General features: G+C 49.9%; 1 protein-coding gene and 1 long non-coding RNA gene across 15 annotated transcripts; one reads left to right on the forward strand and one right to left on the reverse strand.

Moving 5' to 3' along the window:
* Positions 1-1201: 1201 nt before the first annotated feature.
* On the reverse strand, positions 1202-13059 carry LOC140693213 (uncharacterized). 2 transcript variants are annotated; one of them, XR_012068931.1, is made up of 5 exons: positions 12852-13059; positions 7714-7800; positions 4181-4309; positions 3704-3837; positions 1202-1270 (listed from the first exon to the last, which is right to left on the reverse strand). It is a non-coding gene; the product is annotated as an uncharacterized lncRNA (long non-coding RNA). The 2 variants fall into 2 exon arrangements; XR_012068930.1 differs by lacking the exon at positions 1202-1270 and having other exon boundaries at positions 3567-3837.
* Positions 13060-13315: 256 nt separating this feature from the next.
* LOC140693214 (GDP-fucose protein O-fucosyltransferase 2-like) lies at positions 13316-20044 on the forward strand. Of its 13 annotated transcripts, none has more exons than XR_012068936.1 (4): positions 13345-13447; positions 14836-15086; positions 18205-18334; positions 19187-19454. XR_012068936.1 is itself a non-coding variant. In XM_072957228.1 (4 exons), exons 1-3 carry the CDS (start codon positions 13496-13498, stop codon positions 18318-18320), a joined length of 306 nt encoding a protein of 101 aa, XP_072813329.1. In that variant the 5' UTR covers positions 13378-13495; the 3' UTR covers positions 18321-18334; positions 19928-20044. The 13 variants fall into 13 exon arrangements, 6 of the variants coding, with proteins under 6 accessions (XP_072813329.1, XP_072813330.1, XP_072813332.1 ...); XR_012068932.1 differs by lacking the exon at positions 19187-19454 and adding an exon at positions 19928-20044 and having other exon boundaries at positions 13378-13506; XR_012068933.1 differs by lacking the exon at positions 19187-19454 and adding an exon at positions 19925-20020 and having other exon boundaries at positions 13378-13506.
* Positions 20045-23631: the final 3587 nt, after the last annotated feature.

The following is a 23631-nucleotide window of genomic DNA, read 5'->3' on the forward strand; positions in this document are numbered from 1 at the left end:
TCAGGTTTAACATCGTCATCTACATCGGGTCACCTGAGCATCGACAATGCTGTCTCACGTGGTGAGGGGGTTGCCATGTGTGTCAGGGTGCTGTCTTACCCACGAGACTCCCGCAGGGTGCCCGACTGACAGATACAATCAGTGATAGGAGAGGGGACAAAACTCAGCTTTCTGATACCTTGTTTCACTTACTGTGGGACGAATGATCAATTCAAGGGTAATAAATCAGTGAATGAGTGAATAACATGACTCTCGTTAGTCCCACGAGTGCCTGGAAGAGCAAGCCTGGGCACACTGAGAATCATAACAGCCCATCTACTTAATTGCCATCCTTCCAAGATTTGTGTAAAGGTTACTTCCACCCAGGCAGTGACTCCTGAAGGGCAAGAATCATGTCTGAACACACTCTCAAATCCAGAACAGAACCTGACAACAATTAGGCTCTGGAGTCTGTGTTTAGCGAGTGTGGAATCTCAGTGATTCCAGCTCATACACCTTGCCTTCCCATTCCACCCCTCACGATATGGCCCTTATGACCAGTTCTCCCGGGGCTGGGGCCACGGAACCCATTTACAGGACTGGAAGAATCTGATCATATAAACCATCCCCCAGAATATCATCAAGAGTCACCTGCATTTCAGGGATCAGTAATCCCAGAAGCTTTGCAGGTCAGGCAGCTGAGGGATTTTTATATCAGCTCTGTCTTATACTGTGACTGCCTGGGTGATATCAGACAAGGAATTCTCAAAAGCCTGAGCTTTTCCTTTCAGGAATAATCTACTTAAAACTCTCATTGACCATTTAACAAATGTGATGTGAAGGTCAACGATTTACACAGGAGTATAAAATTCACTAGGTCGTGGATTTAGAATCAGAGAAAAATCATTTGAGAAAGATTGACAGAATGTAGCTTTAATGCATATTTAAGTATTCTTACCTTTCAGTAAATCATCTTCTTCCCCTACTTATCACTTCACCCAAGTTTAAAAGATGTTTCAGAACAGGGATGAGTGTGCCAGCAATCTGTGACCCATTAACCTAAAATGTCACCTAGGAAAAACAGGGGACTAACACATTTTTAAAAAGTATGGTGAGGACAGCGGGACCATCCCCCAACTCCACACTAAGAAGCTCTGGGTAATAGCTTTCCTGCCTGCCTTGGGCATCAGCTGATGTGAAAACCCACCTAGAAACCACACTCTCCAGCAGCTCTTCCGTAACACAGGCTACACTTTCCCAGGATTAAGAATTGAGTCAAGGAACTCCTTCCCTGAAGAATAAAGACAAAGGAGAACAAGAGAGTTCTTCCCCTCCCCAGGGGAGAGCCCAGACCTTGGGCTGCATGCACTGCGCCCACCTCCCAGGAGAAGGATAACCTGGAGAAGGACGTCCTGCGAAACTAGGGCAGCAAAGGTAGAGATGGGAACAAATAGACCAGCTGGCCTGGGACAGCCCCCTATGTCGCTGCCTTGGATGTTGCCTCCGCCCCCTCAGCACAACCTGCCCACCTCCGGTGGCTAAGCTGTCAGGAAAACTGTGCTTTGAGACCTGGGGCAACAGAGGCTGCCCCCAGGCCAAGCTGCTGGGGAGATGGGAGCTAAACTACTAGCTCCCAAGTGACAGTCTCCATAACCTCGCATTCACCCCGCTACCCCCGCAAATTAACGCACCCGCGGGACATTATGACCCTGAGAAGGGTGACCTGAGAACGAGAGGCAGCAGAGGCCGCCCCCACGTCAGGCCTCCAGAGAGATGGGAGCTTATCCTCCAGCTCGCAATAGGCTGAACCCCTCTCCTCTCCACCCCCTGATCTCACCGCGCCCACCTCCCAGGAGCAATCTGACCTGGTGTGGTGTGTCAGGCGAATCTTGGGCGGGAGAGGCCGTCCCCAGGCCAGGTCAGTCAGGGGAAAGGAGAAGAAGTGGCCCCATTAGGCGGGGCAGCAGGGCGGGGCAGCAGGCCGTGGCAGCTGCCCCTGCCCCTCGACCTCATCGCTTCCGCCTCCCAGAAGCAAGCTTACCTGGAGACGGGCATCTGGCTTCTTGGGCAGCAGAGGACGCCCCCAGGATTGTCCACGGGGAAGAGGGGAGCAAATTGACAAGCTCCGCGCTGAGGGTCCTCTACCCTCGCCGTCTCCACCCTCGCAATTTAAAGTCACCGCCCAGGGGGCCCCTCCCCAGCAGGCTGAATGGGACAGGTGTGTCTGCAGATCTGGGGCAGGAGAGGCCACTCCCACACCAAGCCATCGGGGAGATGGGAGCTAATCCACCAACTCCCCAAGGCATCCCCATCCCCCGCATCAGCCACCGCTCCTGAACCCTGACCTCACTGTGGCCTCCTCTAGGGAGCAGGCTATCCTAGAGATGGACGTCCGGCGAACTTGGGGCAATAGGGATCGCCCCCAGGGCAAACCATGAGGGGAAATGGGAGCAAATGGACCGGCTTCATGGGAAAACCCGCCGCTGATGCCAACACCCCCAACGTACCACGCTCGCCTCCCAGGGTCAGGTTGACTAGGATACACGTGTTCCGTAACCCAGGGCAACAGTGACCGCCCCCAGGACAAGCCGCGGGGATGATGGGAGCAAATGGGCCCGCTTCCCCGCTGTAAGCCCCAGACCCCAGCCACTCCTGCACACTGACTACCCTGCCTCTCGCCCCCAGTTGGCTAAGTGGGACAGGGGTGTCCCGGAACTTGGGGCAGCAGAGGCCGCCTGCAGGCAACACGGTGCAGACATGGAGCTAATCCACAAGCTACTGCGGGGCAGCCTTCCTATCTCCGCAGCCACAAACTTACCAGCTCCCTGACCGCACCGCACCCATCTCCCAGGAGCAAGCTCACCTGGAATCGGACCTCAGGCAAATCTCCGGCGGCAGAGGTCGCCCACAGGCCAGGCCGCGGGGGAGAGAAGAAATGGAGCAGCTCCCTGGAACGGCCCCCATCCCCCTGGCGCCGCTGCCCCCGCCTCCCAGGACCTAGCTCACCTGGAGACCGGCGTCCCGCCTCTAGGGCAGCGGAGGCCGCTCCCAGGCTCCCCCGCGGGGGAGAGCGGAGCGAATTGACCTGCTACCCCGTGGCAGCACCCCTCCCCACGTGGGCCCCGCCCCTTAATGTCACCTTCCACTCTCCCCACTCAGCAAGCTGAGTGGGACAGGTGTGTCCGGCGACCTGGGGCAGCAGACGCCGCTCCCAGGCCCGGCAGCCAGGAAAAGGCAGCTAGCTATTCCACCAGTTCGTCAGGTGCATCCCCGCCTCGCTCCTCTGCCGCTGCCGCCGCCCCCGGACCTAACCGCCCCACCCCCCAGGCCAGGCTGCACGGAGGAGAAGAAATTGACCGGCTTCCCCGTGCAGCCTCCCACCCTCCGCCGCCGCCGCCGCCGCCGCCCCAAACCATTGCACTAGCCTCCCGGGGTCAGGCTGACTGCGAGGATGTGCACTTGCCTTCTGATCCTGGCCACGTGCCTGAGCACCTACCTGCACCCCTACACTCCCTGTACCTCTGAACCCCTGCCACTCTCTGCACATCTGCACTGCCTGCACCCCCAAAACCCCTGAACTGCCTGCACCCTCCACAGCCCCTGCACCCCTGCCACCACTTACACCTTTGCACTGCGTACACTCCTGCACCCCTGCATGTCCCACACACCACCTCTTGGACCTGTGGCAGAGTCTCTGCTGTTAGACCAATGCAAAGGGACTCACATCTTTGCCAGTATATGATGCATCAGTGGACGTCTGTGGTTGGCTGCAGGAAGGTACATGTTCCCGGTCACTAGCCTGGGCCACTAGGGTGATCTCTGTGAGGTCACCCAGGACGGGCTCAGAGATGCTGTTCTCTGGGAAGAGAGGAGTTGAAACCGGTCTTGAGGGCAGAGCTGTGCTCACCAGGCCGTCCACACTTCATGTTTTACACAGGGCTTCGGAGAAGTGAAATGGATCCGGCCAAGTAAGACCGGCCTGCTGTGCGCCCACCTCTGTCCTGGGCTCTGAGGCAGACCGACTGGCTCCCACAGTCAGGACCCAGTTTGGGCACCTGAAAGGTCCCTTAGAGGCATCCTATCACTTCTCAGGAAGAAGTCTGGCTGCTTCCACCCCATGGCCCTCCCTCCAACTCTGCTGGCCCCAGGAAGGTTCCTTATTTGGGGAAGAAGGTAGCCCACCCCCTACCCCACCCCTCACCTTTCTCTAACCCAGGCTGGTGCTCTCTCTGCCCTTCAGAGTCTGGAAAGCCATCCCTCTTCAGTTATGTCCCTTCTGAGATGGACTTGCTTCCACTCCATTCTAGGCGAGGATGCACCATGGAATGCACTGGGTAAGAGAACAAAAATAAACAGTTTCTTCTGTGAGGTTTTCTGTTTATCTACTGGGGCTTGGCTGTGTGTAGTTTGCTACAGCTATTCGTGCGAGAGGCTAAAGCCGCCTGTGTGTCCTTGTTTTCATCTCCCCGCTGTCTTTGGGTTTTCCTTAGACACTCCTGAGACATTTACTTCTTTTAATTTTATTCCTGTCATTGCACAGGGGCCCTACTGATATGGAGGTAAGGTGTTGTGGGAGTGGGACAAATTAGGGCATCTGTAGTCCTGTGATTTATTCTCATTGAGCCTGTGCCCTGAGCTGTGACCTCCACAAGTGTGTCTCTTCCCCCCCACCCCAATTTGGGTGACACAGAAGGTTTTTCCCTTCCCCTAGGTAGGTTAGGCTCTGGTAAAATAATTTCTCACTAAAAATTAAAAAAAAAAAACAAAGCAAAACACAACCCCCCACAATGGAAGAGAATGTTCTGGGTGTATTTCAATAGAGCTATTTTTTCCTTTCCTGGCAGGAAGCATGAAGAGTTTTCCTATGATCTTCACTCTGAGAACAGGGTACGGTCCTGGAGGTAAAATGTATGAAAAAGAGTAGGGGGCCCCTCTGACTGGCCCCCTGGAGTTTTCACACTCAGACTTCCCCACGCTGAGCCTCCAGCTGGCCTCAGGGACCTGTTAAATCTGCCTGACTCCTGGGTTCTTACAAAAGCGTGTCCTTCCCTGGGAGCTGTGACTCTCCAAGCCTGCCCGGCTGCCTCTCTGTGTTGGGAGCAGCTTTCCCCCTGTTTTCTTGTGGATCTAAGAAGAGCAGTTGGTTTTCAGCTCCCTCAGCTCTGGTAATGTTTTCAGTACAGAAGGAGCAACTTCTGAGCTCCTCACAAGCTGGACCAGAGGCTGGAAGCCTCCCCTCCTCTGCCTCCATGCAGAAAGTCAGTGGCTGTGTTTCTAGCCGAGTTTCTGAAGATTTGGATTTAAACACACACATCCCAGCCCCCACAGGAGCACACAGTCCCATAAATCCCTACAACTTCCACTGGTAACTACGGAACTGATGAGGACACGGGTTTCGGGGCTGCAGAGGCCTGACTGCACGACTTGCTCCGTGGACTATTTATGTGGTTGTTCTGGGCCTTGTCTGAAGTGGCTTGCTTACCGCACCTGGTACATGGGAAATATAAAATAAGTACTAGTACCTCCACTTTTTCTCCCTCTTGGGCCTTCCAACCTAAAAAGTAATAAGTGAACTCAGACGGCCTAGTCACCACAATGAAGTCTGACCAGCCTGGCTCTCCTGAGTGATGGGCACTGACTTGCATGTTAACTCGGAATAGTAGGGGACCCGCTTTCCTCTAACTGGGCACCTCCCCACACTGGGCATGCCCTCAGCTGAGACGGGGCCAACTCCCCATTGAGGTGTGTGCTGGTGGCTTCAGTGTGACCTGGCCCTGCCAGGACAAGAACCTGCAGTGAGGTAGAGGGTCAGGAGGGGGGGGGTCCCTGCTGGGGCAGCAGGGGGCCCGGTAGCACCCTGCCCAGCCTGGTGCCTGTGGCTCCCCAACATCTCTTACGGCCCCCGGGTCGGCTCTGGTCCAGGCCACTCCATGCACCCTCCCAGTATCTTTTCATTAAGTCCCTTTTTTGCTTTTATCAGCCAGAGGTGGCTTCTGTTGCTTGTTCAGTGAAATAGTGCATCAGGAAACCAGATTATTTCTAAGATCAGTAAAATACCAACTTCGGTCAGCTCGCTGGGCAGACCGTGCAGCACAAATTCCCGCACAGGGCTGTGCAAATGCCTTACGTGAAGGGTCCTCATCATCTGTCTTCAGAGATACAGAAGCTTGTGGTTCAGGTAAAACCTCAGGGAGGGATTGAGGAATCCAAAGCTGGTTGGTTTCAAAGACTAACCTGGTCGGACCAGACCTCTGAGCTGTAGTCAGAAGCCTGGCTCAACGTCACGTGGACTCAGAGCCCTAAGTGTACGGTGGGGCCGGTTTTGTTCCCTTTACAGGCTCTCGTTGGGGAGTCACTGTATCCCCTTACACTCAGCAGGGAGTCCAGCCCTCTTAGCCCCATGGATCCCTGAGTGTTCCATGACACAAATCCCGAGAGTGTTTAATTTTCATCTTTGTTTAGGAGGATGAAGGTGGGGCAAGAGGAGACATAAATTCACACTTAGTGATACCAAGTCACAGCCAGTACCTCCTCCTCGGAGAGCTATGTGCTCCCACAGTGGTGGCTGGGGGCTGGGCAGAACCCCTCCACTGGTCACAGAGGGACTCACTCCTCTGGCTGCAACTGATTGTTTGGACAACCAATCCAGAGGGGACAGAGCATCTTTCCCGGGAATTTGGAACTGACACACAGAAATTAATTTCACTCATCTGGGGATTGGGAGGAGGGTGGGAATCAAATGAAACCAGAGCAGGAGAGAAAATTACAAGTGAATGAGAGAGAGACAGAGAGACTGAGCTTGTGAGAGCAAATAGTGGCAAGGAAGGTTAACAATCAGGGGACAGAGGAATTCCAGCTCCTGGCTTTCTAGTGTGTCCCAGCCCATCAACGAACCTTCGGGATGGTTAACATCATTCCAGTTATGCAGATTAGGAAACAGGCTGAAAGATACGGGGGTTGGCTTCGGGTGCACAGTTAATGTAAGTGACACTGGACCCCTCACTTCCCACTGCCTGAAGGCACCATGATCCTCACAGGGACCCTGCTTTGCTGACAATCCAGCACCCTGATCAAAGGGACCCTGCGGGAGTGGGAACCTCTCTGAGTGTGGAGAGTTCCCTGCACCGAGATGCCATGCATCAGCCGGCTCCCGCTCACCCCAAGTTAACGTCTCCCCAGCTGTGCAGTCTCCCGACCTGCTTCCCTCCCTGCCAGGCACCCCGTTCTTACCACCGAGTGTACTGCAGGAGTTCAGGCACAGGGATGCCCAAAGCAACACGAGACCAACGGCTGTACAAACAGCAGACTCCCATCCCCACCTGGGCTTCATGGGGATAATATGTGTCCTCACCTTTCATGTATCTAAGGTAATCTGTTTCTTCAGCTGGAGGCTATAGAGAAAAATAAAAGGTCCAAAACATCGTTCAGTGAGGAATTCCTCCAAGGACCTGACTCCAGAGTCTACAACCAGTTGTGCTGGCCGCTCATACCCCCGTACTTTGGGTGAGGTGGATTATTGATCAACACAATCGTTGGTGGCCCAGCTCCTGGTCTTGGCTGCCCAGAGGGGGCTGGGGGAATGGGTAAGTCCAGGGCACTCAGGAAGAGCACAGAGGACCTGGCCTCTCCCCTTCGCACTTTTAAACCCCCAAATCTCAAGGCATCGAACAGAGTGCAGCCACAACAATAATGAGATGCTCCCATCTCTTCACTCACTCCTGTCGGTTCACTTACGTGCTGAGCATCCACTGGGTCACAGGACATGACACACAGGATGACCGATGGGACAGGCTTGGTACTTCCCCCTGGATCCTGTTCAATCTGATGGAAGAATGATCACTCATAAATGGTTTCTCAAAAGGGTATATAGACAGAAGACAATCTGCAGAGTGAATCAAATTTTAAAATATAAATGACGATCCCCCAGTCTCCCCGCCTAATGTTAGCAGCATAAAGATAATAGATATTGCCTTTGATCACCAAGGAAGTGGTCACCCCCCTCAGGAGGAAAGGAGAGTTATTCTTTCAGCAGGACACACAAGTGCTCCATCAGATTGGACCAGGACCTCTACATTCATTCAGCAAATCTGTATAAGCTCCTACGACATATGGGAATCTAGTAACTAGACCCGATCCCAAGGCTCTTGGGCTTTATTAGTCAAGAAAATAGACACGACTCCCCATCACTGGGGGCTCAGAGTTTTAGCGGAGGAAACAGGCAGCATGTTGGGGGTAGCAAGAGCTCGGGGAAAAATAAGAGTGGTATGAGCAAACTCAGGTGATGGTGGTGGGGTGCGAGGCAGGCAGGAGGGAATAAGGCATTCCTGGCAGATCTCACAGAGTAATGAACTTGAAGCAGCATAGATCCGGAGGAATAAGGAAGAGCTGGAGCCAGAGGCCCCCAGAATGACGGGAAGAGTGTGCACGGAGAGGCAGAACACGCCGGGTCCTCGAAGACTTTGGGACGACTTTGGCTCCTAATGAAATGGTGACCCTTTTGGTGAGTTTTGATGGGATGGGTGATGTCCAATTTATGCTTTTGTTTTGGTTTTTTGTGGGTGGAGGGTAATTTATTTATTTTAGTGAAGGTGCTGTGGTTTGAACCCAGGATCTCATGCATGCTAAGCATGTGCTCTATCACTGAGCTACACCCACCCCCTCAATGTATGCTTTTATAGGCTCCCTCTGACTCTGTGTGGATGAGATTGTAGAAAAGCAAAGATGGAAGAAGAAGGCTATTTGGTGTCCAGGAAGAGGCTGAAGGTGGCTCCTAGGAGGGTGGGGAACAGGGAGTAGGTGGTTAATGAAGACAGAGTAGCCAGAATTTTCTAACAAGCTGGATTTGCTGTGTGTGTGTGTATGGGTGTGTGTGTGTGTAAGAGAAAGAGAGAGAAAGAACATGGTTCCAACATCTGGACCTGGAAAATGGGATGGATGTCCTCTCCATCCACAGGGGATGGGACAAGATGGGGCTGAGCAGGTGGAAAGGGGCTGGAATCAGCTCAGTTCTTCAATGTCATGGTTAAGAAGTCTATTAGATATTGCCACAGAAATGCCTAATAGGTAGAGGAGTCTGGGGTTTTTTTTTCTTTCTTTTTAACATTAAAATATATAATTTGAATGTATTAATTTTATTATGTGAATGAAATTGTAATTTTATTTCATTCCAAGTTATATGTTATAATATCCAAATGGAAAATATATCAGAAAAGGGGAGAAATGAGGGCTTTCACAGAAACTGACTGTCCATAACGTAGGTAAAATTTCAATAATACCAGTCTTCAGTGCAAAAACCTCATCTTGGTGTTACATAAAATTAAATGAAAAAGGACTATGTTGATGTATCATTATTTCATGTTACATAATAGCCCCAAACAAACACACTGTTTAACTGTGAGGCTTGTAGAAATACTATTCACTTTATTGTCATAAATACAGAAATGCAAAAATTTTCTATGGTCGAATTAGCATCTTAGTGGAAATAATAGAGATCTGAGCATTTTACATGATATTTATGGACTGATTTAAAATTTGGAAAAGTAATTTACATAGTAGAACATACATATGAATGTGAAAGCAAGATGAATGAAAGAAAAATAATATGAGTATCAGGGAGAGAGTTCCAAATGGAAAGGGCCAATCAGGGAGTTTTGAACAAATCGAGAAATTGATGGCATGTCAATTTCCAAATCTAGTTGCTTCCACCAAAAGTATAGCAGAGAGATAGTGGAGAGACCCAGGACCCAACTCCTGGGCACATTCGTAGTAAATGTTTGGAAAAAAGTGGAGACGTTGGCAAAAGACCAGCCAGTGGATTGAAAGCAGAGTGATGGGCTGGAGGCTAAGTAAAGCAGGAACACGGGGAAGGAAGGATGGAAGAGCTGGGTCAAATGCTGCCAAAGGGCCACGCATGATGAAGACTAAAAACTGACCACTATATTTAGCAACGTGGGGTCACTGATGGCCTTGACAGAACAGTTTCCATACAGCAAGGGATCAGGGGAAAAGCCAGAGTGGGTGCAAAAGGGGATGGCTCAACTGAATATGCAGACAGTGAGTTTAAACTACTCATAAAAGATTTGCTGCAAAGACATAGGCTTGCAATTGGTGGGGCGAATTAGAGTCAAGGAGTGATGTTTGTTCCTTTTAAGAGGATGGACTTTTATATACTGATAGGAGACAACTAGCAGGAGAAAAAAATAGATCAGGTAGTGACAGAGAGGATGGATGTGGGAGTGACAGCCCAGAGAAGATTGGATGGATGGCCCCCCTGGCGACTTTTGAATGCTCTGGCTTTCGATGTCACCTGTAATAAGAGGTGGGGCAGCGAGAGTGAGGTTACAGACATCAGAAGGCGAGCGGATGTGCTGGGAGTTGCTGGTGAAATTTCTCTTCTGTTGGCTTCAGTTTGCTTGGTCAAAGAAGAAAAGTAAACTTACCAGCTGAGGAAAGAGGAGGAAGTTACTGGAGTCATGAGCAGAAGATACGAAAGAGCCTTCAGGGACAATGGGACAGTGAAAAGAGCAAGGGGAGACGAGGGGAGTGTGCTCTCAGAAAGTTACATTTTATCTTTGAGGTCCCCAAGTGTTGGAGGTGTGATTGCCCTTCCTGCTGTTTATGAAATAAAAATTGAGTATGGTTCAGGGAAAATACAATATCATTCTAAGTGGCTGCCTGTTTCTCAGGAATGGTCATCTTAAACTGCAAACATTACCAAAATGTTGAAAAGAAGAACTTGTGTACCCAATGACCCACTATTTTCTATAAATTTGGCTGCTATTTAGTTCCCCTATCAATCCTACAGAACCGATACTGCCTAGGATGGAGATACATCGATGCTTATATGGAAATGAAATCTGTATCTTTTTCCTAAACTCCATGGCTTCCTTAACATCCCATTCCCCTTGGAATTTAGGGGTGTCCGGTATAAGAAATGAGAAACAGTTTGAGAAAATCCCGGCTCAGAATTACACAGCACAACCTCAGCTCAGAAGTGTACAGCCGTCAAAATGTTTAGAAACAAAACTCCGCAACTACTCTTAAAGGATTTTGCAAACCTGGGCCTGCCTAGATGTTTCCAAACTAGAAAGATACTCCAATCACTTGACCGGTACGGGAACCAGAGGCTGGTCAGCCTTTTCTGTAAAAGTCAGAGAGTAAATATTTTCAGTTTTGCAGATTATTTTGTTGTAACCATGCAGGTCTGCAATAAGAAAGCAAAGAGCACTGGGAGACAGGAAACAAATGGGCATGCCCACACCCTCCCTTCCACTCAGGGCAGCTTCTCTGTGGTGGGGAGCTTTGCCACAATCACTTGTTTCTTTGTTTCCATTGGTTTCTTTGTTTCCACCTTACTGCTCAAGCTCAGAAATTCAAGTGAGCCTGGTCCTTCAGCATCCATGCAGAGAGAAGACTGAGCAGGGATGGGGACCCCATCTGACAGAGAAGAGAGAAGGCTTGTCACCATGACATGAGACAATCGCACCTTCCGGGGTGATAGGGAACAAAGATAAGGGAGGGGCACAGCAGTGGGACCCCTGGGTCACCTGCCAGGCTTGCTCTCCCTCCATGGCCACCCTGGGGGCCTGGGTGGTGTTGGAACTCAGCTACAGTGATTAGGCTGAGGAGACTCAGGGTAAAGGACCCTCCGTCTCCACACCGAGTTCCAAGCGCAGCCCCTCTAAATTTACCCTCTGAGTTTCTGGAACTCAGCTGGAAGAATACATGATCAGGCCAGACCCAGAGCCCAAGCCACACACGACAGGGGTCACGTGAGTTTGTAACCCCGTGCTCAGTGGTCGGGGTCTCCTTGCATATCTGCAGAAATCCCTGTTCTGCCTCATTCCTGGGAGAAACCCCACATCTCCTCCTACTCTGTCTGTTCTTCTCTTGAGGGTATTGTCCTGGAGGGGTGCAGAGTCCTTGAACCTGGCCCTCCAAACGTACATAAGCAGCCTGTTCAATAAAACAAATTATACACTTTTTCACCTTGGCCAGCTTTTTGATTCCAGAAAGGCTGTGGGAATTTTTCTCACTGTCTCCTGTGCCCCCACCACTTGGTGGTCCTCTACTCATGGAAACACGATTTCTCACAACTGCACCCTGCCTCCCAGCTTGTCAGAGGGGAGTGACCCACAAAGACACAGGTGTTTGTGAGGATCTTGTCCCCAAGCAGAAAACCTACTCCTGGAGCCACGGACAGGGATCTGGCCTCCTGAGCTGCTCAGCTCTAATTGAAAGCCTAAACTGGGGACCCCGAACATTGCTGAATGACTTTCTGAGTCACCTTGGCTGAAGAGGCCTGATTTTTCGTTCTAGGAATGGATGTAGCGCAACCTCCATTTTCAGGGCTGACATTCATGATGGATCTAGTTCCCCCAACGGCACCCCAGGAAGGAGAGGCCCTTCCATCCCACTAGTTAGAAACCCATCCCAGGGGAGTTCTGAAGCACCTCATCGCAGTCAGTTCCAGCATCCCTGCTGAGTGGCCCCTGCCCCTGCCCCTGAATGAGCCCCTTCCCTGGGCAATCCCTTCCCCGACATGACCACACCCCAGGTGGTGCTGGGGAAGGCAGGGAGTGCAGTGAGGGGCGGGGGGAGAAGAGCACTTTGCTCTGGAATGAGGGTTCTTGGGGGACCATAGAGCAAGGCACACACCACCCCCAACCTATACCCCAAACAGCCCCGCCAACACAGGGGCTGCTCTGCTCCCTCTCACCATGGCTCTCCTTTGAGACTGCACACAACCCGGCATCTGGCACCCCAGCCCTACCTCCCATCTTATGACAGATCCCTTCTTCTTGGAAACTGCCTAGCAGCGCGTATTCAAGGCCGGCAGCGGGCCTGGCGGATCTGCATTTCAGGTGCCCTACCTGGCCAGCCGTGCGTGCCTGGGCTCAGCCCTCTCTCTCGCCCACCGGTAGCCTGGGTCCACGTCCAGTGCAATCGGAGGCCGCGGAGCCCCGGCTGATCTCCACACAGGGACATGTGAGGGTGCCCCCGCCCCGCTGCCTCGCTGCCCCGCTGCCTAGCTGCCCCTCTGCCCCGCCCACTGGTGGTAGCACCGCCCCAGCCTCCGGGCAGCGACACCTGCAGGTCACGACTTCCGCACAGCCACGCCCTCCACGGCCCCGCCCAGCTATCCCAAAAGCCTCCCCCCACCCCCGTCCTGGCCGCGCCCTGGCTCCCATTGGCTCCGCAAGTTCTGCCCTCACACATCTAGACTCGGGAGGATGCACGACGCAAGCGCTAGGGGAGGGCCCCGCGGCGTTACCATGGTTACAGGCACCGCGCGCCGCGCGGGCCAGCGTGCGCTTCTGGGGCGGGGAGCGGGCTCCGGAAGTGTGTAACTGCCTGGGACCCATGGCGGTATTTGCTGCTGGGGATGGCGGCTTGCTTGGCCTGACGACTAGTTCTGGCCTGGTCAGTCGGCGGCCGACATCCTGTCTGGGGCGGCGTCCCACAGACGGTAAACGTACTTCCGCGCCGTCAGCGGGGCAGGTGGACATGAACCGGGATGGGATCGGGGTAGGGGTGTTGGCCGGGGATGGCTGTGGTGCCTGGGAGTGTGTTGGGGCGGGGCGGGGCAGGGCTTGGGCACAGCCTCAAGCTTTCCTCCCCATCAGGCCCTGGGGCTAGGGCCGCGAGTCTGGGTCGCCCTTGGTGGCCGTGGCCTCCCAGAACCCCCCGGGAAGGGCAGGCGGAGGACCCATCTTAGATGAAGCGGGGCCTTACCAGGGTTTTGAAGAGCCCCAGAATCAGATGTTGGAATGGGGTTGTTTATCAGCCTTGTTTATCTGCAGGGAAATTTCAGTCCCATCCAGATCTTGATTCCTTCTGTCAACCTCAGGAGTAAGACAAGGGTCAGTGCCGGTAAGCAGTTATCTAGGGCTTGACTCAAACTGTGCGGGATGTAGGGATGGCAGATTGGACGCTCTCTCTTGAATTTAGCAGTCTTCTGGGATTAGAGGCCCCGGCTGAGGATTACATCCTCATCTGCAGTAATGGAGGTTGTGAGAAACACACAGAGAAGGGAGGGTTGTGGTGGCCGTAACTAATTACAGAATCCAGGACCCTTGCCTGGCTCTAGTGTAGAAGAGTCTCGCCTAGGATAGGGCAGCAGTTATCAAAGTGTATCCAAGGCCACTGAGGTGCAAGACCATTTTCAAAGAAACGCCGGGATGTCACCTGCCTTTTGCATACTCTTGCTCTCCCGAGTTCCTGTGGGGTTTTGCAGGGAAACCCTGGCCTGTGATATCACAAAACAGGGAATGCAGTGGCAGATAGGAGAATTCAGCTCTCACCAGTCCATAAGAGATTTGCAGAAATTAAAATCACTGCTATTCTTCTCACTAATGATTTTTGTTTTGAAAAATAGAATTAAATTTAGTTTAAGAGTATTAATGGTAACATACAGTAGATTGTTAATATTTTTAAGTGAATTCATACACTTTTTCTAACTTCTTATTCAACTTATAACACAGGAAATATTGATAGATTTAACTCACATAAATGACAGCCTTTTGGAGTTCTCAGTAATTGTTAAGATTGTATACGGTTCTGTAGAACAAGAAGTTTGAGAGCCCCTGGGGAACGGGTGCTCAGGTGCTAGTCAGGTGCTTAGTGGGGTTAGACAGACACCAAGATTTCTTCCGCAACTGTTCCCGGACTTGAAGTAATTGACCACATGGAGATGGGTGGGCAGTGCCTCCACTTTATAAACCAGAAGCTGCTGAATGTTTCTGGAGTCTAGGCCATGGGCTATGCAGGGATTCCCGTTGTATCTGTTCTATCTAAGCCAGGATTCCTGTGCAGAGGCCTGGCCCTGAAGACCCGCTCTCCTTTGCTCCCTGCCAGGTACCTTCTGTGTGACTTGAACCCTCCAGAGGGCATCAGCCTCCATAGGAACGTCTGCATCCACATTGCCTTCCTCCTGAAGACCCTGCTGAAGATGGAGGAGCCGGTACTGGTGCTATCCCCTTGGGGCCACCTCTACCACTGGCAGAGCCCCGACATCAACGAGGTCTGGATTCCCTGGTCCGACTCCTTTGACCTCCCAAGTCTCAATAGAAACATCCCTGACATTGAATACGAGCAGTTCATTGCAGGTGAGGTGGTGGTCATTTAACTGGGGCCAGGTTGTCGTTGTCCTGGTTCTGATCTGAACATCGGGCCATCTTACTTTGGGCTTGTCTGTCTGCTTAGGGGCCCTGCTCATGTTTCCCACACTGCAGGTGAATTTGGTTTTTCCATAGTATTTTCGGGAAATCCATTTGAAATGTATGAGCTCTATGTCCCCTCACCTGTCAAAACCCTGGCCTCCTGGTGAGATGGAGCGGTGACAAGGAGGCCACTGCCACTGAGGCCTTGTCCCAGAAGGACTCACTCCCTGTGCACTCAGGGCTGTTCTTACCTGTAGGCAAACACAATGTGTGTGTGTAGCAACGGACCCGTGCTAGAGAAGATATGTAACTGCCCATCCAGTATAATTTGGTCCTGCTCAAGTTACCCATTTTAAGTTTTTTAAGAAGGAAGAGTTCAAGATTTTCTCTGAATAAAGTTATTTAGAGCTTATCAATTTTTTTTAAGTTGAAATGTGTTTGATTTACAATGTTTTGTTAGTTTCAGATATACAGCTGTTTTGTTAGTTTCAGGTATACAGCATAGTGATTCAGTTGTACATATACATAGCCTATTCTTTTTCAGGTTCTTTTCCATTATAGGTTGCAAGATACTGAATACTGTTCCCTGTGTTCTACAGTGAATCCTTGTCGTTTGTCTGTTTTTCATATAGTAATTTTTATCTGTTGATCCCAAACTCCTAAGTTTTGTTTATAAGTCTGTGAGTCTGTTTTTGTTTTATAAATAAGTTCATTTGCAACATTTTTTAAAAATTCCACATATAAATGATATCATATGATACTTGTCTTTGTATGACTTATTTCACTTATTGAGATCATCTCCAGTTCCATTCAAGATGCTGTAAATGGCCTTATTTCCTTCTTTGTTATGACTGAGTAATATTCTGTTATATCTAAATACCACATCTTTATCCAGTCATCTGTCAGTGGACGTTTAGATTGCTTCTATGTCTTGGCCATTGTAAACAGTGCTCCTGTGGACATTGCGGTGCAGGTATCTTTTGGAATTAAGGTTCCCTCTGGATATATGCCCAGGAGTGGGATTGCTGGATTAGGTGATAAGGTTTTTTTTTTTTTGTTTTGTTTTGTTTGTCTTTTGAGGAATCTCCATACTGTTCTTCACAGTGGCTGCACCAAACTACATTCCCACCAACAATGTAGGAGAGTTTCCTTTTCTTCACAGCCTCTCCGGCATTAATGGTTTGTGGACTTTTCAATGATGGCCATTCAGACTGTTGTGAGATGATAACATTGTAGTTTTGAGCTGCATTTCTCTGATAATTGAGCGATATTGAGCATTTATTTATATGCCTATTGGCCATTTGTGTGTCTTCATTGGAGAATTGCTTGTTTAGTTTTTCTGCCCATTTTTGGATTTGGTTGTTTATTTTTTTCTCATTAAGTTGTATGAACTATTTATATAGTCTAGAAATTAAGCCATGGTCAGTCTCATGTTTTGCAAATATTTTCTCCCACTCCATAGGTTGTCTTTTTGTTTTACTTATGGTTTCTATTGCTGTGCAAAAGTTTATAAGTTTAATTATGTCTCATTTATTTATTTTGGCTTTTATTTCTGTTGCTTGGGTTGCTTAGTTTGCCCTAGGGAAACATTCCTGAGATGTATGTCAAATAGTGTTTTGCCTATGTTTTCTTGTTAGAAGTTTATAGTGTCTTGTCTAATATTTAAGTCTTTAAGCCATTTTGAGTGTTTCTTTTTGGTTTTTTTGCGACTCTATTGTATGCTTTTGATTTGTGGTTACCTTATTCTTCAAATATATCAATCCATTACTATATCTATTTCCTTTAGACTAATAATCACGTAGGCTCCAACACATCCTAAGAATAACGAAGAAAAAAAAAAGAAAAAAATTTATATTTTCTTGCTCCCCTCTCCCATTCCCACATTTTTTTATTTTGATGTCCTTTTTCATTTTTACATCTTTAAGTTTATTCTCTTGTAAATCGTTACTGCATTTCCAATTATGGTTTTCCTGTTTCTATAGCGTCCTGCTTCCTTTCTGGTTAGAATAGAACCTTTAATGTCTCTGTTAGGTTCAATATTGATGAGTTATCTCACCTCCCCCCCCCCAAGCCTCTGAATACTCAGTCCTGGAAAGCTAAACCATTCTAGCCTTCATCGGTACTGGGAAAGCAATCTTCAAAGTGGGAAAAAACATTCAAAAATAATATTCTGTGAGTTGCTTTCTACCCTTGCCCGGAGATGAGGAACATCTGAAGGTGGAGGAAAAAAGTTGGAGGTGGGGAACACAAAGTCTTTTCTCCTTTTGCTTCTGAAGAAATGATTGCTTTTGTAATTAGTGATGATGCCCTTTAAATTGGTGAGATCGAGATTCCACAGCTTCAGTGCCTGTGAATAACCAGCTGGGAGAAAGCTCTCTAGGGCCCTTGCAGTGGGAAAGGCAGCCCCTCTGAGCACTTGTTGTTCTGTGTTCTTCCTGCCTCCACACGGGTTCGCTAGGCACCATGCAGGAAAATGCAGTTACCCAAGGTGGAGGACGGGGAGACCCCTGCTGTGTGGCAAGCCACAGGAGCCCACACATGAAGGACAAAATGTAGAATAGTGGGACTGTCATAGGAACAGAGGATGGTTGAGACCCAAGATAGTGTCCTGGAGTCCAGCAGCCAAGGTTGGTGGGGCAGATGGGGCCCTGGATCATGGGCAGTCCTTGAGGGATCTGAAGCAAAGATAGGAACCAAGAGACTGGATTCGTGTGGGGATATAGTGCCCCTTGGAGGCTGCGGGGCAGCTCAGCGAACCCAGGGGGAGCGGGCACTTCCCCAAAGCTGGGTTGGCAGGTCAGAACCAACTCACTGGGGACCGAGAGACACTGAGTCATTTTTAGCCTTTTGTCCCTCTTCCTGGAAAAGAAACTGCTGCCTGTTAAATAGCCTGTGTCGTTAGTGAGAATTAAAGACATGAAGCAAGATTGCGTCAAAAGTCATCCATTGTGTAGTCCTTAATAAGGGTCAAATGCAAACTTGAATAGATGAAATGAAACATTCATCAGAGGATTTTAAAATCCTTTAAAATAAAAATTCTTGCTGCCTTTGTTCTTCATTTCAGGGTTCACTTGGTGACAATAATAGTAAACAAAGCAACAGCAAACCCTTAGAGAACTCTGTCCTGTTGTTGCAGGAACGCTCTTTTCACGACAATTCAATGAGTTGGCACCAGTATGAATTCCACTTTAAAGGTAAGGACATTCATTAATCACACTGCTAATAAATGGCAGAGATGGGACTTGAACTCAAGCTGTCTGGCCCCAGAGCCCCCTCTCAGCCCCTTCACTGCAGCTCATCACTTGGCATGCCCAACACAGCCAGCATTTAAGAGCAGTGTGACCTTGGCCAAGGCTACTTCACCGCTTTGTCTCTGATTCCTCATCTGTAGAATGGGGGTGTGGGCAGTGAACTCTGTGAGCTCAGTGGTCACTTCCTCCTACTCTGCTATTCTACTGCTTTGAGTTAGTTTGGTAAGTATCTGAGCCCCTACATGGCCCACACCTGGCCTGGCGCTTTGCTAGGCCCTAGGTTACGGAGAAAAGTAAGATCAGCCTGCTTCTCCGAGGAGCCTGTGTCCCTCCATGGGAAGCAGCTGCGAGGCCCAGGCTCCCTCACTGGTGGTCGGGGGCTGGGCAGGAAAGTCTGATAAGAGAAGATGGAGGCAGAGACCCTCTGGGAATAGTGGTGGCCACACAGCTCTCAGGAGCGAGAGCCTCTGTCCAGGCTGCTGAGAGGGGGGTCCTCATGAGGTCAGTAGTCCCCCCAAACTAAGCCCTCAGGACAAAGATCCAGCCACCCCTGCAGTGTCACCATAGAGCCTGTCCATCCTCATCACGGTGCCTCTGTGCTCCTTTGTCCTGGGGCCTCTCTTCCCCCTACACCCAGAAGCCTTTTCTCCCTCTCTTCTCTGAGTTTCCCCTCACTTCCCCTGTGGCCCCTGCTTCCTGGGCCACCATCTCTGGAGTTGACGCTTTGCCCCCTCACACCCCCCTGTTTGATCAGGTGCCTGGATTGACCTCCTTGTGCTCACTTTCCACCTTCAGATCACTGCTCCTCCTCTCTTGGGAGCACCTAGAAAACCCAAATCCTTTCCTAGCAGTGCCTGCCACCCTGGCCTCCCTGCTCATCTGCCTCAGTCAGGAGCACCTGGACCACCAACTCTGTATTGCCTCACCTCCTACCAGCAAGACTTCAAAGTTGATTCTCCCTCCACCACCCAGTATGGTCATTTTAGGGTCTTCCTCTCCGTCAGCCTGAGCCAGCCACCCCCCATTCACCCTACCCCCGGGCTCATACCCGGGCGTGTCTCCATACCAGTTCCAGCCTCTCTCCTTTAAGTGCCCACCTCTAGCCATCCGGCTGCTTCTCCACCAGCCCCCCTGGCCCTCCTTCACCCTCACTGGGGCATCAAGCACTGACTCCTCTACTTTCCTGCCTGTCCACATTGCTCTTACTTCCACTTCCTCAACTTCCATCTCTGCATCCACAGTCAGCACTCTATGACAAACAAAACCCCCTTGACCCTTGATCTTTCCAGTTCCTCACCAGGACGACTTCTATCTCGGTTCACCCAGCTCTATTTGTTCTGAGCCTGCAGGCAGCAGGCTCTCCCAGCACAGATTTCTAAGACGACAAATCAATGCCCACCATGTTGCCACTGCCTTGTAATCCTCCAGGATTTCTCTAGTGAGCACATTTCCCCACTTATCACTCAGTGGTGTCAACATTCTCTGCTCTCTGCACACCTCTAAACTTCCCTCTGTCTCTTCCCTGACTCCCAGCAGATGGCCTTGCCTCCTGCTTCAGAGAGAATGACATGTTACTGGAAAGGAACTCGCTCACCTGCAGCAAATCTGCTCACTTTACCTTTTATCCGTCTCTCTCCCACCTGGACTCTAGCTGTAGTTATTCTTAATTTAGTGAGTTTAGTTGACATATATTTACAAAGTTAAAAGCATAGCACACTATAGGCTACCTTCTAGGGCTTACTTTTTCAATTTAACATAGAGTGTATGATTCATCCATTTAGTTGCACGTACCTGCAGTTCATTTGTTTTAACCGATCTTAAATATTGTGTGTGTGAATATAACATAAGAGAAGGGTAAGCCAGGATTCAGGATGCTGGTTACTTCCTCTGAGAAGAGGCCAAGAGCAGGATAGGGAAAGAGGACACAGTATGTCACTGTCAATATTCCTGTTATGATGCTGGGTAATATGTTCATAACTGTGTCTTATAATATTAATTTTAATATGTAAATATCTCTGACAGACAACTAAGATGAGAATGTGTCATGAACCAAGATATACAATGGGTAAAATTACATCATTATTGTTATGTAATCTTGTTATATTATATATTAATCATAATCTTACATTATTTATTATGGGTTATATATTATATAGATGCATGAATTATATATTATGTATAAAAACACCTATATATGTATTATATACAATCTGATAAATAAACAGAACATAATATGCTAGTATATCTTCTATTATGTGTTATTTAATAAATAATAACATACTATATCCTGTTATACGACATGGCACATTATCTTTAATAAAATAAGAAATCTGTCAATTATATTGGTAATTAGTAAAATTTAAAAAAATAGCCTGCAACTTTTAACGCCGACACCGCTCCAGCTGTCACTGTCTTTTCTCTTCCCTTTTATGGTCGAGGTCCTCACAGTGCTATCAGTTCCCCCTTTCATCTCCTTATCCTGAACCTTCCTCCTCCACCCTTCCCATGCTGCCTTCTGCCCCGGGGTCCCTCTAGTCACCAGCGGCCTCTGGGGCACTGATTTGCGGGCAAGGTCTCATGCCCCAGCTCACCTGCCTGTCTGCCGCCTCTGCCACCGCTGGTGGGGCGGGGTAGGGGCAGAGTGCACCTTTTGTCCTGGAAGAGAACACAGCACAGACTCAGTGACCAGCAGCAGGTGTGGCCGGGACCTGCAGGCCTGGGGGGAGAGCCAGACTGTCTGCATCCAGACCGGGGGCACTTGAAGTGTGAAGAAACCCAGTCCTCACTGCACCTGAAGTGAGAAAAACACCTTCAGGTGAGTTAAAGTGCTTATGACCTAGGTCTGTTGGCTGGAAAGGACAAACTGGCCCCTAAGGGGAGGGTAGTTGATATTCCAGGCCCCACGAAAGCCCTAAGGGCTGGCGGAGAACCAGGCTGGACATTCCACTGGACCCAGTGCCGCCTCAGTGGTGGGGCCTTCGGGAACAAGCAGAAAGCCCTCGGTCTCTGGGGGGAACGCGGCAGTGAGGGAGCATCCCTGCAGCGAGTAAAGTGAAGTCAGGGCCTGTGGGATCCGTTTTCATGGCCACATCGAACCTCAGCAGAAGCCACAGCAGGAGTGGATTACTGTCTCTCCAGCTGTCATCCTCGTGTCTGAATGCCAGGCTTCAGACCCGATCCCCTGGGGCGCTAGGACAGTTATAGACAGAGGCGGCTCGGGGAGGCCTCAAGAGGGCGGTACTGGCCTTCCTGCCGACACGATTACACGAAGATCAAACAATCCATCGACGGAAAGAAAATAAGAACCATGGTCACATCTGGACCCCAAGCTTAGACGTGGTGTAATGGGTGACATTTACTGACAATCCAGCGAGGTTCTGGCCAGAGTTAGAGACCAGGGCAGCAAGCTGGGAGTGACACTGAGGAGTATCATTGTGCAGAGGCTGGACTGGGTGTCTGCAGGCTCCTCCCAGGAGAAGCCTCAGTGTTTGGGAGGTGGCTAACATGCCTCCTTCGTGTCAAAAGCAAGTGATGCCACCTGCGGAAAATCAGCTGTAATCCTGAGATGGGTCAGCCCTGGGTGATGTGATAAAGGCTCCTACAATAAGGGGGGGCCAGATGAACAATGAACCAACCAACAGGCTGAGGAGATTCCCACCTGTGTTTATCGTGCTTTCATAGGCAAAAATGAGGAGAGAGTTGACTGGCTCACCATGAATATTTTAACAACTTGAGAGGGTTCCAAGTCTCACTGCATTTAAGTGTCACCTGGAGGAATTCAGGCAGTGTTTAGACCCAGGGGAGGCTAACGGCCTCTCAGTTCCTCATCAACCTGGCAAACCCACCAGCCCTCTATGGCCAGACCTTGGCAAGTGCCTTCCCTTGTTATAACAAAACCCTTCCCTCGCACGCCTGTGGTAAGCTTTTCTTTTTAATTAATGGGAATTTGGATACCTTACAGCCTCCTCAGACCTTTCCTTAGGGCTTCTCTCCTTAGACCCCGGCAAGGGGGCCCTCTACCCTGGGTCCTGCACTGCAGAGGGTCCCCCTGGCCCTGACACTTCCTCTGGCTGTGCCCTCCATCGGGTGGAGTCAGCAGGGCCAATGGGACATGGTCATTGGCTCCATCCCGTGCTCTAGAAAACCAGGACCCCGATTGCCCCGTCTCAGCAGCCCCTGACCCATTTGTAGTGCCTGCACCGGCTCTCCCTGGAGTTCAAATTCCCAGGACCCACAGAGAGGCCAAAGGGCAGCTGTTTGCATGGAGGGTATATGCAGAGCCCTGACGTGAAATCTGAGTGTCCCCCTGTGCACATCCAAGGCCCCTTGTGGCAAGGAATGGACCCAGCATTGGGAAGAAAAGGGTCAGGCTAGTGATCAGAGACTGAGAATCAGCTCTCCCCGCACGCTCACTTTCTTTGCAGGACTCCCCGGGGTCTGGGAATTCTAATTTTGAACCTGGTTTTCCCCTTACAATGAATGTATATTTGTAAAGGCAGGAACTTACAACCTCCTGCAATTAAAATGTTTAGATATATAGGATGTGAGCTCCCAGGTATGCTCTGGAACTGCACTTCCAAAGGTCCAGAGCAGTTATGTTGGCTCTACTGAGACTATAGGTGGTAAAGACCATCTCCAGAGAGGAGGGGCTCCTGCTTCACTCCCCGAAGACAGGATCTTCTGAGCGGATAAAACGATGGACACTGAGACCCTCAATTGTAAATTGATTTAGAATAACGCCAAAGGTGTGTATGACGTGTGTGTGCTCACATACGCTCCTGAGGAATTGTGTGGTACATGACTGTGAGTGTGTGTGTGGCTGTGAGCGTTTGCGCCTGGGGATGTATGTGGTTGTGAGTATGCTATGTTTGTGTGTGCGTCTGAGGACGTGTGTGGTTGTGTGTATGGTAGGTGTGTGTGTGATACATGAGTCCATGTACGTTTGTGTGTAGGGAAGTATGTGGAGCAGAGTCAGTGTGTCTGCACGTGTGTTTGTGTACGTACATGCATTAGTTTTAACAGTAGAAGCTGTCCTTTAGATTTCTGAAGTAGTAAAATTTGTATGATGTCTTTTGCTGTATAATTAAAATTTTAAAAAATCTTCAGTCACCAGAAATTTATTCCCCCCCGAGTCTGATTTTTTTTCCATATTGATATGTCTTCATTTTACTGATAAGGAAACTTAGCTTAGAGATGCTAACTGACTCAACCAAGGGCATGGAGCTCGCGCGCCCAGGGCC

The sequence above is a fragment of the Vicugna pacos genome, unplaced genomic scaffold (assembly GCF_048564905.1).
Source record: "Vicugna pacos unplaced genomic scaffold, VicPac4 scaffold_19, whole genome shotgun sequence".
NCBI lineage: Eukaryota > Metazoa > Chordata > Mammalia > Artiodactyla > Camelidae > Vicugna > Vicugna pacos.